This window comes from Tinamus guttatus, unplaced genomic scaffold, assembly GCF_059628265.1.
Source record: "Tinamus guttatus ecotype Peru unplaced genomic scaffold, ASM5962826v1 Tinamus_guttatus_pri_ptg000107l, whole genome shotgun sequence".
Taxonomy (NCBI): Eukaryota; Metazoa; Chordata; class Aves; order Tinamiformes; family Tinamidae; genus Tinamus; species Tinamus guttatus.
The window spans coordinates 811,599-826,091 of NW_028288641.1; the positions used below are offsets into that span (position 1 = coordinate 811,599).

Sequence of the window (14,493 nt, forward strand, 5' to 3'; positions counted from 1 at the left end):
AGGGCAAAGCACATCCCTGCATCCCTGTATCCCTGTATCCCTGCATCTCTGCAGGTGCAACCTGCTCCCCTGCAACCCCGTGGGTCCCCCATGGCCTGGCGAGTGCAATGTACCCCAGCAGTGCCATGTGCACCCCTGCAGCTCTGCGGTGCAAAGCGCACCCTGACACATGCAGAATTCATCCCGGTGGCCCTATAGGTGCAATGGGCACCCCCGCAGCCTTGCAAGTGCAGCGTGCATCCGCTGCGGCCCAGTGGGTGCAGTGTGCATCCCCACAGGTGCAATGTGCATCCAGGGAGGCGCAATGAGCTTCCCCATGGCCCCGCAAGCCCCGTGGATGCAGAGCACATCCCTGCAGCCCCGCGGATGCAGCGCACATCCCTGCAGCTCTGGATGTGCAGTGCACATTCCTGCAGCCCTGTGGATGCAGCGCACCTCCCTGCAGCCCCGTGGATGCAGCCCACCTCCCTGCAGCCCTGTGGATGCAGTGCACATCCCTGCAGCTCTAGGGGTGCAGTGCACATCCCTGCAACCCCGTGGATGCAGTGCACCTCCCTGCAGCCCTGTGGATGCAGTGCACATCCCTGCAGCTCTGGGGGTGCAGGGAGCATCCCCGTAGCTGCCACGGGTGCCCCTGCAGCTGCAGACAAGTGAAATGAGGAGCGGTGAGGGGACCTGGTGCGCTGTGCGGGACACGGCCCCGGTGCCCAGTGTGCCGCCGGCCCGAGGGGCATCCGTCCCCATTACATAAAGGGCCCCGGCGCTGCGCGCATCAATGCCGCGACGCTCCGCCCCGGCTCCTGATCTCACCGTCACCATGGCGACAGCAGCCGGCAAAAACGGGAAGAAAGAGGGAAAGAGATTAATGAAGGTGGCGGGAGGGGGATGGGAAGGGCACAGGGAGCAGCACCCGGGCACCCCGCGGGCCGCTCCTCCCGCACGGAAGGGCCCCGGTGTCCGGGGGCACCGTGGGCTCGTGCAGCCCCGCGCGGGCCCGGCCGCCTCCGCAGCCCCGGGGCTGGCGCAGCCCGAGGCCGTAGCCGGGACACCCAGCCCTGCTGCACCACGGCCACCCGGCACCGCGATGCCCGGCGCGGCGCGAGCCCCGCGCGCAGCGGAGCCGCAGGGCAGCCCTTCCCGGCAGCCCCGCGCCTCCCCCGGCAACGCCAGCCCTTCTGCTGGAGCATTTGTTTTAATTTCCCAGACGAGGAAGCAATCTTGTAAATATTGTGCGGTAATTAAAATGGCTATTTATTGCACAGCCGCCTGGCTGCTGGCAGCGCCGGAGCCGCTTGGTGAGGCCGGCTGTGGCAGCGAGGCCTGGGATGAGATGGGATGGGATACAACGGGATGAGATGGGATACAACGGGATGGGATGGGATGGGATGGGTAACAATGGGAGGGGCTGCACGGCCATGGAAAGGAGCCCCTGGAAAGGAGCTCCCATCCAAGGCAGCTCCATGTGGAAATCCACCTGCCGCCTCTCTTATCTCCGGAGGGAAGTGGCGAAGCCGGGAATTGGCAGCCCGTTGTTGCGCACATTCCCACGTGCTGGCACCATCCGCTGGTGATCCCGGCTGCTCCCGCGCATCCCAGCGGGGCTGCCCCGCTCATGGGCTCGCTAATGCACGAGCATCGGTGCCCGCAGCGCTCCGGCGCCCTGCTGCTCCGCAGCCCCGCGGGACACGGAGCCGATCCCGGCGCTCCCGCTCCGCACGCGCTCCCGCTCCCACCTGGCGCTGGCCGGCGATCCCGGCTCGCACCCAGCCAGGCCGGGGGCACCTTTAGCTGCGTGGGAACGAGCCGTGTTTGATGTCCTTAAAGCACGTTAAGTGCTTGGAAGTTAATTGGTATTTAATTAGCATAAATTAAGCTCTTCAATAACACTCAGGGAAAAACAACACGGTTTTACAGACGCTTTATTAAAAGGCACCCGTGTGGATTAGAAATGAATGTGCAATGCAGGGTGGTGGGCACCGGGGCTCACAGGGCCAGGACGAGGGGGCTGCTCCACGCGCTGCTCCCCCGGCATCGCCGGGATGCAGCCGCAGCCACTGCCCTGGCCGCATCCCGGGCACATCCCAGCTGCATCCCAGCTGCATCCCAGTCACATCCCAGCCCTGGCCCCTCCGTCCTCATCCCTGGCTTAGCTCCCCTCCCCGCTTTGCTCCCGGGATCAGTCCGTCCCTTCCCGTAAGCTCAGCCACATCAGCGGCGCCCTGCCAAGAGCAGACGCGCTCCGGCATCGCGCTCTGAAATCCCAATGCGCTCTGAGTTCCCGATGTGCTCCGAAACCCCAAGCCGCGGAGCTGCAGTTTGCCGGTTGAGGCCGTCACATTGCTGGGGCCGTGTGTGATGCAGCGCAGGGCCGCCCTGGGCACGGCCCATGGACGTGCAGCTTCGCTCCCGCCGGAGCAGGCTTGGCCGTCGGGAAGGACGGGAGCAGCCGGGAAGAGCAGGAGCAGCCGCCCAGGAGGGAGAGCGGCCGGCGCAGGCCGAGGCGGGAGCTGCCGGGCTGCGGTGCAGGGTCCTGTCCCGCGCGCTCGGGCGGCTCCATGGCCGGGGCAGAGCCGAGGGCGCCGTCGGGGCGGCTCCCGGCGGGAGCGGGGCAGGAGCGGGCGGCAGGGCCCTGCTCACCGCAGCAGCAGGCGGGTTTTCTGGTCGCCCAGCAGGAGCCTTTGGGGAGGGAGCAGAGGAGGTGGGATGGGTGCGGTAGCTCTTGCAGGAGCGCACTGAGTGTGCACCGAGCATGTCCTGAACATGCACTGAGTGCTCACCAAACATGCACCAAGCATGCCCTAAACATGCACCAAGTGTGCACGGAGCAGGTCCTGAACATGCACTGAGTGTGCACGGAGCAGGTCCTGAACATGCACCGAGCGTGTCCTGAACATGCACCGAGTGCTCACCAAGCATGCCCTAAACATGCACCAAGTGTGCACTGAGCATGTCCTGAACATGCACTGAGTGTGCACTGAGCACGCACCGAGCGCGCACTGAGCATGTCCTGAACATGCACTGAGTGCACAGCAAGCATGTACTGAGTGCACACCAAGCATGCACCAAGCATGCTCTGAACATGCACCGAGTGTGCACCGAGCATGTCCTGAACATGCACCGAGCGCGCACTGAGCATGCACCAAGCGCACATCGAGCATGCATCAAGCATGCCCTGAACCTGCACTGAGCACACCAAGCATGCACCAAACATGCATCAAACATGCTCTGAACATGCACTGAGCACACCGAGCATGCACTGGACGTGTACCGAGCACACAGAGTGTGCACTGAGCACACGGCCACCCCGCTGCAGCCCGTCCCAGCTTTGCGCTGCAGGAGCGGAGCGAGCTGGGAAGCGCACTGCATTCAAGGCAGCCTCGCACTGCTGCCACCTCCTGCTCCTTCACCAGCTCTCCGGAAAACCAGTAACTGCCCCCATTTCCCATGGAGCAGGAGCAGCCAGAGAGGTTGAGCCCAGGAAAGCGGCACTGACGGCACCTACCTGACCAGGGCGCCGACAAGGAGGCTGCCCAGCACGGGTCCGACCCAGTAAACCCAGTGATAGTCCCAGTGATTGGCCACGAGCGCCGGCCCGAAGGCTCTGGCTGGATTCATGCAGGCTCCGGACACGGCGCCACTGAAAGAGAGAGCGTGGCGTGATGCAGCGGGGAGTGATGCAGTGGGACATAATGCAGTGCGGCATGATGCAGTGTGGCATGATGCAGCGGGGAGTGATGCAGTGTGGCGTGATACAGTGGGGAGTGATGCAACGGGGTGCGATGCAGCAGGGTGCATCACAGCGCAGCTGGTGCCATGCCGCACGGTGCACACAGTGCCATGCAGCACAGCGCAGCACGATGCAGCACGGCGGGTACCAGCCAGCCCAGTGCGGTGCAGCTCGCTCAGCACGCAGGACAAGGGCAGAGCAGAGGGTCCAGCCCTGCCGTGGGGGCACCGCCTTAGCTAAACAAGCCATTAACATCTCTAATTGCGGACCCTCGTTATGGGCTCGCAGTAACATGTGATGCCACTGGAAGTGCCCGTTGGCTCGCAGCTCCGCGGGGAGCTGTTGGGAGCAAAGGGACGCAGCGTGCCGGGGGTGCCCGTGGGGAGCGCGGCGGGCGCTCACCCGGCCAGGATGCCGGCGGTGACGGCGAAGCCGATGCAGAAGGGCGCCAGCGGCGTGCGGGTCCTCTCGTTGAGGGCGCCCATGCAGACGGTGAGCACGAGCAGGGCGCTGAGCACCACCTCGGCCACCAGCGCCGCGGGCACCTGCTCGTCGGAGCCGATGCTGCTGAAGGCTCCTCCGCTGGCGTTGGCGAAGCGCTCGCCGGTCGTGGCCGCCTGCGGGCGAGCGCAGCCTGCGCCAGCCGCCCCGTGCAGCGCTGCATGCATGCGGCCAGCACAGCGCGGCCGGCAGCACCGCGAGCTAGCGCGGAGCTAAAGGGGCCGCTCTGCTGCCGAGCTGCAGCCCCGGCCCTCACAGAGGCCACTCTGGGATTCTCCCTCTGCAAGGAGCTGGCAGGGGCTCTGCAGAGACAGGCTGCAGCACGCACATGCTTGTTGCACGCATGCTTACAAAACACACACTTGCAGCACACACACTTGCAGCACGCATGCTTACAAAACACACGCTTGCAGCACACACGCTTGCAGTGCATGCATGCTTTCAAAACACATGCTTGCAGCACGCATGCTTGCAGCACACACACCAGAAGCAGCACCTGGCTGCTGGAGCCACTTCCCCGGACTCGTGAATGGGGCCAGCTCAGCTGGGACCCCCGTTACCGCAGTGCTTGCCCGGTGCATTGCCCTGCAGCACCCTGCACAGCGCAGCCCCGTCGCGCCGCAGCTCCTACCTTGGCCAGGGCGGCTCCGATGACGCCGCCGCAGAGCTGGGACGCGCAGTAGGGCAGCAGCATGGGCAGGCTGAGGCCGCCGACGAGCCAGGCGCCCAGGGACACGGCGGGGTTGAAGTGGCCTCCGCTGTGCGGGACAGGACGGGAGCGTCAGCGGCTCCGGCAGCGCCTGCTCACGGCTCCGGGCCGGGCAGGCGCGTCCCGCAGCTCCGCGAGCAACAGCGCAGGGAGGGAAGCGATTCCCGTCTGCATCCGCTGCATCACCGCAACAGGGAGAACGGCAGAAGAGCCGCATCCTTCCCTGCTCTGGTTCCCAGAGCCAGAGGAATCCAGAGGGGAAGCCTGGATGCTCTGAGGTCTCCCATCCACCTCTCCCGCTGGATCCACCCAGAGCCTTTCCGGGAAGCTGGAGCGGCCCGTGCGGTGCCCGGCACTCGTGGCTCCAGCCCCGCGGCCAGCGCGAGGCATCGTATGCAGGAGCACACACAGGACAAGCCCGGGTCCCTTTAATTAAAGCAGATTACCACGGGACCCTCGTTAATGAACGAGTTTCATAACCAATCAGCCCTAATAACAACTGCTGCTGGAGCTGATGAGTCAGCGTGTCCAGGAGCTACAATTACACCCTGTTCCCCAGCTGTAACTAAAGGCAGGACGAGGACAGGGGCTGCACAGCCCTGCGGACCTCTCAGCCAGGGACAGGGCTGAGAAAGGCCAGAGCTTGGAGACGCTCCGGGAAGGGAACAAAGCTCCACGGGGGCTGTTCCAGCATCACTGCCCGGGGACATTGACATCTTCATTGGAGTCAAACGGCACTGTGGGGACCGGCGGGTTTGCCTGAGCGCTGCTTTGGAGCTGGGAGCTGCTTGCAAAGAGAAGCCGAATCCCGCGCCCGGGCAGCCCTTCCCGGGACGAAGCTCCTCGCTGCAGCGCCCGCAGCCAGGGAAGCTCCGGTGCCGCCACGTTCCCCCGGGAAGCGCCGCTCACCTGATGCCGCCCAGCACGGCCACGCAGAGCGCCAGCGCCAGCCCGTGCGCCAGCGCGGGCGCCAGCGGCCCCGCGGCCTCCGCGTTCCCCACGGCGGCGGCGCAGCCCACGAAGGTGAAGAGCGCCGTGCCCAGCAGCTCGGCCGCGCAGGGCTGCGCGCGCCGCTCCAGCCACGGCGCCCGCGCGCGCCGCGGCGCCTCCGACAGCTGCAGCCCCTTGGCGGCCGGGGCGGCCTCGGGATCCATCCGGGCGCTGCAAGGGAACAGGGAGCGCCGTGGGCCCGGCTGCAGCCCGGGGATGGGGAAGGTCGGCCCGGCGCGCTCCGCGGGAAGGAGATGCCCGTGTCCCTGCGGGACGCTCGCCCTCTGCTCGCGCGTCCCCGGGAGCGCCCGGCTGCGAGTGAGCGGGACCGCGAGGGACGGCCGCCTTATCTCGCCCAAAACCCGGAATACCGACGTGCAGGAATGGCAGCAGATAGGACGCTCCAAGGGGGCCGGAAAAAAAGGAAAGGAGAAAAGGCAATAAAGTGCGATGGGCCAGCCCCCGGAATATAAACGCTCTTATCACCACGCTTCTCTGGTTCAAGGTTCTGTTTTTTCCATGGATTTCTTTTTTTTTTTTTTTTTTTTGGCTGAAGGATTTCTGCCGGGACTGGGGATGGGATTCCCTCCACCGTGCGAGCCAGAGGCGCGGGAAGCACCAGCACCTTCCCTGGCTGCACAGGGACCCACACGGGGTCCAAGGAAATGGGGAGAGCAGGAACACAGTTATTGGCCTCAAATGACAAGGGACACCTGGACAAACCACGAAGCAGAGCTGGTTCCCTTAGAGCTCAGCCCCTGTCCCGCCTAAACCCGCACATTAGGGACACGGCAGCTGGCATCCCCCAGCCGGGAACAGCGTCTCCGGAGCCGGGTTTTGGCCAGCAGATTGTTGGCAAGGGAGCGCAGGGATCTGCTGGCAGTGCTGAGAGCAGGAGCGACAATAAATAGATAAACAGACAAATAAATAACAGCCCCCATGAGGAACCTCTGCATGGACCGTCCACAGCAGCCGCCTTGGAGGAGGGAGCACCAGGCAAGCCCGGCCCAGGCCTCAGCAGAGGACGTGGGGACACTGGGCAGGATGGCAGGGGACATGGGGGACACATGAAGCCAGAGCCACCACTGGGTCCCCGTGGCCACACGAGCAGGGCAGCTCTTGCATCAAGCAGCAGGAATCTGCCCAGGATGCACGTCGGGATGCGCCGGGAGACGAGCGCGGTGGCATTTCACCTCCTTGAGCAATCGTTTGCAACGTTTTATGTTTGTAATGGGTAATTAAGGATTCGGGTTATAGGCTTTTTTTCTCTCTTTTAACTAAGGGTAAAGAACGCCACAGGCTTTTTATGATGTTTTCACAAGACACCGGGGATGGGAAGGAAATTTCCACTTGCCTTTGCTGGCCTCGTGCCAGAGGAGGGTCGGCCGGAGCTCGGAGGGAATCGCGGTTCAGGCTCCTTTGCAGGAGCCCCTGTCCCTGCTTCTCCCATGCCAGGATCTCCGTTTCCATAGACGGGAGGAGTCGGCAGCAGGTTCCCTCGGCAGCATCTCGGAGAGCAAGGGAACATCTCGGCTGCTCCTCGAGGCGCTTCCCTGCGGCCTCCTGCACGGAGCTGCGGGACGTGGGGGCTCCGTGATCCCGTCCCGCCAGCACGGGAGCTGCCACCGGGCCCCTCGTCACAGCCCCCCGGGAGCTCCACTCGAGCCAAAGGGACCGGATTTCACTGACCTTCCCCTTGCGGCCCGGACACGCGGCTTCTGTAGACTTTTCCCAGTGGATCAGGGGCTCCGGAGCACTGGAAGGTCCCAACCCAAAAGAAGGGATTAGCTCAGCGCTCCTGGCTTGTAAACGGTCCCCGTTCCTGCCCGGGGCAGGGGTGTTGGTGTGAGCATCCCGGAGGGAGCGCTCTCCATCCGACCAGTGGAATCCGTCAGTGCTGGGCAGGGACCGGAGCAGAATGAAGCAGAAGTGCAAAACGGGGGAACTTTCCTGCTATTAGTAAAAGTTCCACACAAGCAGCTCTGCACAAAACGCTAGTCAGAGCTGTCTAGACATCTGACATCTGCTGCGCAGGACTGACAAATCGTGAGAAGCTCCTGGTTTGAAAAGCTCCAGCACGGGGTGAACGCTGACAGCTCTGCCTTGGAGCGAGAGGCAGGAGCGCCGCTCTGCAGGGCCCGGCTCGCATCCCGCCCGGAACAGCTCGGAGCGGCTCCTGCCTTTCCTCCAGAGCCCCGGGAACGCCGTCTCCAACCTCGCCGCCTCCGCGGGAAGCGCTGCTCTGCATGTGCGATTCGAGTTAACCTTAAAAACAGGAACAAAAAGAAAACAATGAAGTAATGACATTTTTTCCAGTAGCAGCTGTCAGCTGCGGCTCGCGCCTGCTCTCCAGCTCATAAACCATCCGTGACCCTCACGGCACCTGGGGCAAGCAAGGCCACCCCATCCCCTGTCTCGTCACCAAGCACCGATGACAGCGCGTGACAGGGCAGGGACCAGGGGAGGAGAAGGAGCAGGAAAACACACATGGAATTGGATACCATCTGCAGCCATTGTCCAGCGGGAAGAGCCGGAGGGGAGCGTAGGACCAAGGCACTCAGGATCTTGCAGCGCGGTCAGAAAGACCAAGCCTTGAGCAGGAGGACCAGGGCAAAGCCAGAAACAGCAGTACGGGGGGGATTCACGATATTCAGCCTGTTCTGCACCGCCTGGATCCCCCCGCAAGCTGCAGCTTACAGCAGTGAACGAGCCCTCACAAACAGAAGGAATTTTGGCAACAATGTCTGTGACCATGTGAAGTTGCCCTGCTAGGCCCTTTGTGGCAACTGCATAAGCATTCGTGAGCAGATCCGTTAAGCAAAAGACGAGGCAGCTGACACAGAAAACACGAGGGAGCTGCGAAACCACCCGGCAGCCCCTGTCCACAGAGCCCGCGCGGTCGCGGGTCATGCCGAGCGGCACCACGGTCCTGCACGCCGCGCTCCGCGCTCCGCATCGCGCTCACGGTTAAGCTCTGCTTAACCAGATCTCAGCTCCGATTTCCCTGGCCTTGCAACTGTTGAGCCTCAGATGTTTCTTTTGCACATTGGCCTCCCTTCCTGCAGGCCCCTAAATTAAATTACATCTTAACCTGCCTCCTACGCTCACTCCCAGGGGAAGCTGCTCGAGCACCTGCCTTTTGTCCAGGGATGCCACGAAGAAGCAAAGAAAATGACCCTTTTCATTGGGCCCTTTGCCCCTCCAGATGACATTGGAGACTTGGCAGCCGACCCGCTCTGCAGTCAGGTTGGCTGAGCTGCGTACGACACTGATGGGGAAAAGGCGTGGGGACGAGAACGGATAAATCTGCTCATATTAGCAGACATTTATTTTTGTCTTTGTTTGTGCTTGCACTGATAATGTGGATTTGTCAAATAAATGACAACAGCAACTGTCATTTAGTGCAGGAAGTAGTACACAACAAGCAAGAGCTTAGAAAAAAATGTTTTAGGGAATACATAGATGCGTTTTCTGCTATCCATCCACCTGGGCAAAAAGAGTCTGAATAGCCCTGTGTACCCCAGCATCTCCTGGGAATTGCTTCATTCTGCCTCTCCTGGCTCTCTCACGCAGATCCTAGCCTCCTTTTTGGTTTTCTATAGCAAATACAACACCCAAACCCAGCAAAGCAGTTAAGCAGGTAGGTAAGAACACGCTCAAGTGCTGCTAACACTGAACAATACCTAACTGCAGGAATTAAGTATATGCAGAGGCTTGTGGGATCAGAACTTCTATATTTTATGGTAAACACCTTTCAGAATGGGTATTTTTAAAAGGTACAAACAAGGTAGGTACCTTTTAGGTGCTGCATGATGCTGTGCTACAAAGAAAGACCCTGTCACCACCAGCATCCACGTGCAACTCTGTCTTAAAGAGCAATAAAGAAGGTAAAGGCAATTCATTTGACACTGCCTTATCTTTATGGTGTTTATATTAGAGACTGATAGTCCAATGGTTACACAACTGTTATTGAATGAGAACTTGCAGAATTATTTGCAACTAGTAGCAGTAACACAGGTTTACCGACCTCTGCACATTTAGAGATCCTATTGCATAATACTTTTACTTGAAATTGCTACAGCAATGCTTGAGTGCAGATGGAAATTTCCAAGAGTTTTTAATAGAGATTTACCATTTTCCGTTAGAAAATGGGGACAGATTTGGGTCAGTTCTGCAGACACAGAATAAACTGGCCTTGAGAAAGGAAAATAACCGGAAGGATGAAGCCATACTTAGATCTTAATTCTGATACTTAAAACCAACCAAACTGCCAGGGAAGGGAATGATGCTCCAAGTGCCCTTCAGTGCATGCGTGCACTTCCCAGGAGCGATTAGCACTTGGCTCCCAGGAAACATCCTCTGGGCATGATTAGAGCAAAGCACTTCAGTCCTCAGCAAGAGAGCTGCCCTACGCCCCAGCACAAGAGACCCGAGAAGTCTTGTAAGCACGAGATTAGGAGCCAGGAGTTCTGGAGTAGCTTGAAATGCTACGCACTGAGCTAATAGCTGCTTCTCATTCCGTTCCTGGATAGAAACGGCTGGATACTTCCAGCGAGGAATTGAACAAGTGGGTTTCTATAAGGTTTCTTCTCTTTATCTGCAAGGAGCAACGCGCAGGCAGCGGTTGCTTCACTGGAAGTCTGGCACAGCAGAGGAGCCTCTTCCAAACCGGGCTCGAGCGCGGGGCCGGTGCTGGCGGCAGGGGGTCAGCACGGGGATCTCCTCGCACCTCGCAGCGGGAAGCAGCGGCAGGACTCGGATGGCGAGGACCACGGGCTCGCGCTCCTATGGTTTGCCAAGGCAGCCGGACTCCTCGTCCCGGGAATGCCGCAGAGCCACGGACACACAGGGGAGCCGATAGGATTAACACAGCTTCAAAACCAGCGAGCACAACCGTGCGCAATTCCCGCTGCTGCGCCCGCGCTGCCATCCGCATCCCTGCGGGCGCTCCCGGCACAGCCCGCGCATCCACACGGGCTCGTGCCAGCCCGAACCCCCGGCTGTGGATGCGGCTCCAGCTCCCTCCTGGAAGGGGATCCGGGAACGCAGGGAGCGCCGGCACTGCGGCTGCCTGGGGAAACGCAGGCGACTCTCACCGCGCCGTTTGCTCCAGCTTGACTTATTCTTGCTGTTTAAACAGGCCATCCACAGCTGCGGATTTCGCTGTACTGTCAAGACCAGTAACCTGGGCTAAAGACAGTCACCAGCAGGTAACGGGGAGCAGGTTCACGGCACGGCGCAAGGGAAGCCCTTCTGGCAAACACCGCTTCAAACCCCGGTGACAGGAACCGGCAAAGCCACCCCTTCCCTCAAACACCCTTCTCAGGCTTCTCCAGCCAGTGGTTTTCCAGTGACACTGTTTCGGCTGCGCCAGATACTCCCTGAAGAAAGGTGAAAGATGTATTTTAGTTAGTGCAATCAGGAGAGCGAGACTCCCCCCACTCATCTTCTCCCACGAGTTCCCTACGAATCACAAATTCTTTTGATCCTATTGTAACCCTGGAGCACAACGTGACCTACTTTCCTCTCCGCGGCTGAGAGCGGCGCTCGGGAGGCTCCCGAACGGCTCTGCGGGAGAGCCGGGATCCCGCGCTCCGTCCCTGCACCGCGGCCCTCCTCCGCTGCCTCCCTGCTTCCCGCGGGAATGGGCCGTGGAGCACGTAAAGGAGCAGAAACGCCACCGGCATCTGCCTCGTAGCAGCCGCACGTCCTTTCCAAACACAGAATCAAGTCACCACAAATAGGTGGACAAAAAAGCAGCACTGGTGCTTCTCCTGCAGTGAACTACATGCAAAGCCTGCTTGTATCAAAAACGCGAGTTTCTGTCAAAAATGCAAGCTGGCCTTGGCTGTGCAAGCAGCTCAAAGGGAGCACGTGTGCCCCAGAACGGTTAAGGTTCTAGAGAACAGGGGTGAAGATGCTTCCCAAGAGGTCCAAGGAGCATCCTGCCAAAGGAGCTCCTGCCAATATTAGTTTTAAGGCGTAGATGGGCCTTACATGCTACTAAGTCATTGCTCATTTTTAATAAAATTAATCAGGAAGCTGGTTTTGCTGCCACAGAGTTACCATTAGTCACTGCACAGACAGACTGCTGTAGTGCAGAGGGTGTTACAGGGTTCTGATTGTTGTTTGTTTTAATCCACAATTCTTACTACCGGAGATACCAAGTTATGTAACCTGCCCAGCTTGGCTCTGAGCACAGCTGTAGAACTTCTCTGTCTTGTTTCTCACACCTTCACATCCAAGTGCTTTGGACACAGCTACCTCAGATACTGTCTGCACCTGAATCCAAGTCGTGAGGACTTTCAGGACCCTCTGCCTGCACAGACCCAGACCAGGCAATGCCAGTGAGCAGGTCAGAGCAGAGCCAGGCGTGGATGGAGACCAGGAGCGGGAGAGCGGAGCGCAGCCAGGTGTCTTGTCTGAGCTGCACAGAAGAGCCTCAGATCCTATAGGGTTAGTCATCCATTAGCAACTTCTTATTCCATAAACTGCACGGAAGATAATTGAATCTATTTGAAGACACAAGAAAGTACTGAGTAGTTCTTCTATACGTTAGAATGAAAATCCTGCGATCTTAGTCAGGTGCACGAGGAAGGCTGCAGGAGAGAGCTCTGCTCCCTGGAGCTGCTCAGCACAGCAGAGCCAGCAGCACGCCCTGTCCAACAGGAAAACCAAATCCCGTTTTCTCGGTTCGCCTGAGGCAAAGGGAATCGGAAAGACGGCATCGACCGGCAGAACAGAGCCCAGTTCCAGCACGTTCCCCCCGAGCGCTCCAGCCCCTCCGGAACGGGAGGTGAAGCTCCGTTTCGGGAGCACCCTGCGTTCCTCAAGAGGGGAAGCAGGAGCGCTCAGCAACATCCCATCGGAACCTCGCGCGTGGCTCTGCAAGGCAGCACAGCCCATCCCACGGGAGCAGGAAGGTCTCACACGCTCTGCATTGGTTAAAAGGATCGCGATGGTCCGAAACGCGATCCAAGGTGCGACATGGTAACATCAAAAAGCTTGAAGATGCTACCAGGATAAAAGTTTTAATCCTACTAAATAAATATTTTTACCAGGATTCCAGGTTCAGGAAAAAACCTCTTGGGTAAAGGAGAAGGGCTGGGGATGAGCTGGCATGAAGAAAAGCACCTCTAACAGACCTCAAAATAAATGTACACCTATAATAAAAAAGTTCTTTTAGAAAGCCAACACTTTTGTTTCTGAACAGGAGGCCTCATGTAGAACAAAACAAAAACGAGTTTGACAGTCCAAACCAATTGTCAGTGAAGGATTTGAGTAGAATCAGATCCACATTTCAACGAATATTTGGGTTGGTTTCATGGACTGCACATTCATAATAAAACTGCTGTTCCAAACAGTCGTGATTGACAACAGCAGGAGAGGAAGAAAAATGCTGCAATTAGTAGAACTGACAGAGACTTAACTTTTTCTAGAGCCCATATCTCAGGCTAGGAAGAGACCCTTCCTGCAATTCTGTCAACATCACATTAGAATTAGCAAGCCCAGCTGTCCAGCCCTGGCTCCAGAACAAAACCAGGATACAGAGGGAGGACACAGGTGTGTGTCCATTAGGAATCATTCCATGATTTTTATGCTCTGGACGTTTGCTGTGGATATACTTCTGCACTGCTAAGTTTTTCAGATTAAGCTTTATCAGTGTAATTTTGCTTCATGACCCTGATACCCTGGGCAGTTATCAGTGCGTTGTTCTTGGTCAAATCTAAGCTTCACCACTCACTCCGAGACGTTCCAAGCCGTTTCCCGCGCCGGTCCTGGCGCTCCGCAGCAGCGGGACGGCCGCTCCGGGCTGCTCCGGGCCCTGCGCTCCGCAGCTCCGCGCCGCGCTCAGCTGCAGGAGAGAACACAGCAATAAAGGCAAGGGAGGCTGCACCGCCGACATCGCAACATCATTTAGTTTTCATACGGATTCGACTCCTCCCCACCTCCAACACGTTGAATTGAAGCCAGTGGGGAGTAGGTGCCAGGGCAGGGGTAAGAGAAAGGAGGTATCGGCTCCGTCGGCCACATCCCGCCAGCCCCTTTCCGTGCACAGCCCGGGATCAGCTCAGGAGAGCCCGGGGAGACGGGCTGCGCCGCCTTCCAGGTCACCGGCAGAGATGCTACATTTAACTAGACAGCAAGTTTGAAGGAGTCTGAGAAGGTCTAATTAAGACTGATTCATAGATCCTTGTTGAATTGAGCTCCTCGGGTTTATGTTAGGATATGACAGAGCAATTACACAGTGGGAATGGAAGGAAAGAAAAAAAAATCGGGAAGGCAGGAGAGCGTGAAAGCCAAAGGCAGCAACCAGAAGCTGCAGGCCATTAAACGCAGTGGCCGCCTCCTGCTTCCCGAGGAGCACCAAGGCTCCTCCGCGCGTCGGCTCCCCGCTCCGGAGAGCAGGGAGCGGGAAACCACGCGGCCGTCCCCGCTCAGGGCTGCCGTGCACGTGAGGATCCCCCCGGGCTCAGGGGAGAGCTCCACGCGGCAGCGCTCCGCTCCCTGCACGCGGAGGCAGCGCAGCTGCTCGGAGCGGCGCGGCGGGAGCGCGCGGAGGCGG

At 59.3% G+C, this 14,493-nt stretch overlaps 1 protein-coding gene across 1 annotated transcript; it reads right to left on the reverse strand.

Annotated features, from left to right (window-relative positions):
* Positions 1 to 2,633: 2,633 nt before the first annotated feature.
* On the reverse strand, positions 2,634 to 6,091 carry AQP8 (aquaporin 8). The gene is made up of 5 exons (XM_088520991.1): positions 5,847 to 6,091; positions 4,860 to 4,986; positions 4,130 to 4,344; positions 3,503 to 3,637; positions 2,634 to 2,676 (listed from the first exon to the last, which is right to left on the reverse strand). Exons 1-5 carry the CDS (start codon positions 6,089 to 6,091, stop codon positions 2,634 to 2,636), a joined length of 765 nt encoding a protein of 254 aa, XP_088377117.1.
* Positions 6,092 to 14,493: the final 8,402 nt, after the last annotated feature.

Coding starts and splice junctions, on each gene's coding strand:
- AQP8 (XM_088520991.1), bottom strand. CDS start 6,091: ATGGATCCCGAGGCCGCCCCGGCCGCCAAGGGGCTGCAGCTGTCGGAG. Junction 4,987..5,846: donor GCCGTGCTGGGCGGCATCAG/GTGAGCGGCGCT, acceptor TGTCCCGCACAG/CGGAGGCCACTTCAACCCCG. Junction 3,638..4,129: donor ACCGCCGGCATCCTGGCCGG/GTGAGCGCCCGC, acceptor TCTCTCTTTCAG/TGGCGCCGTGTCCGGAGCCT.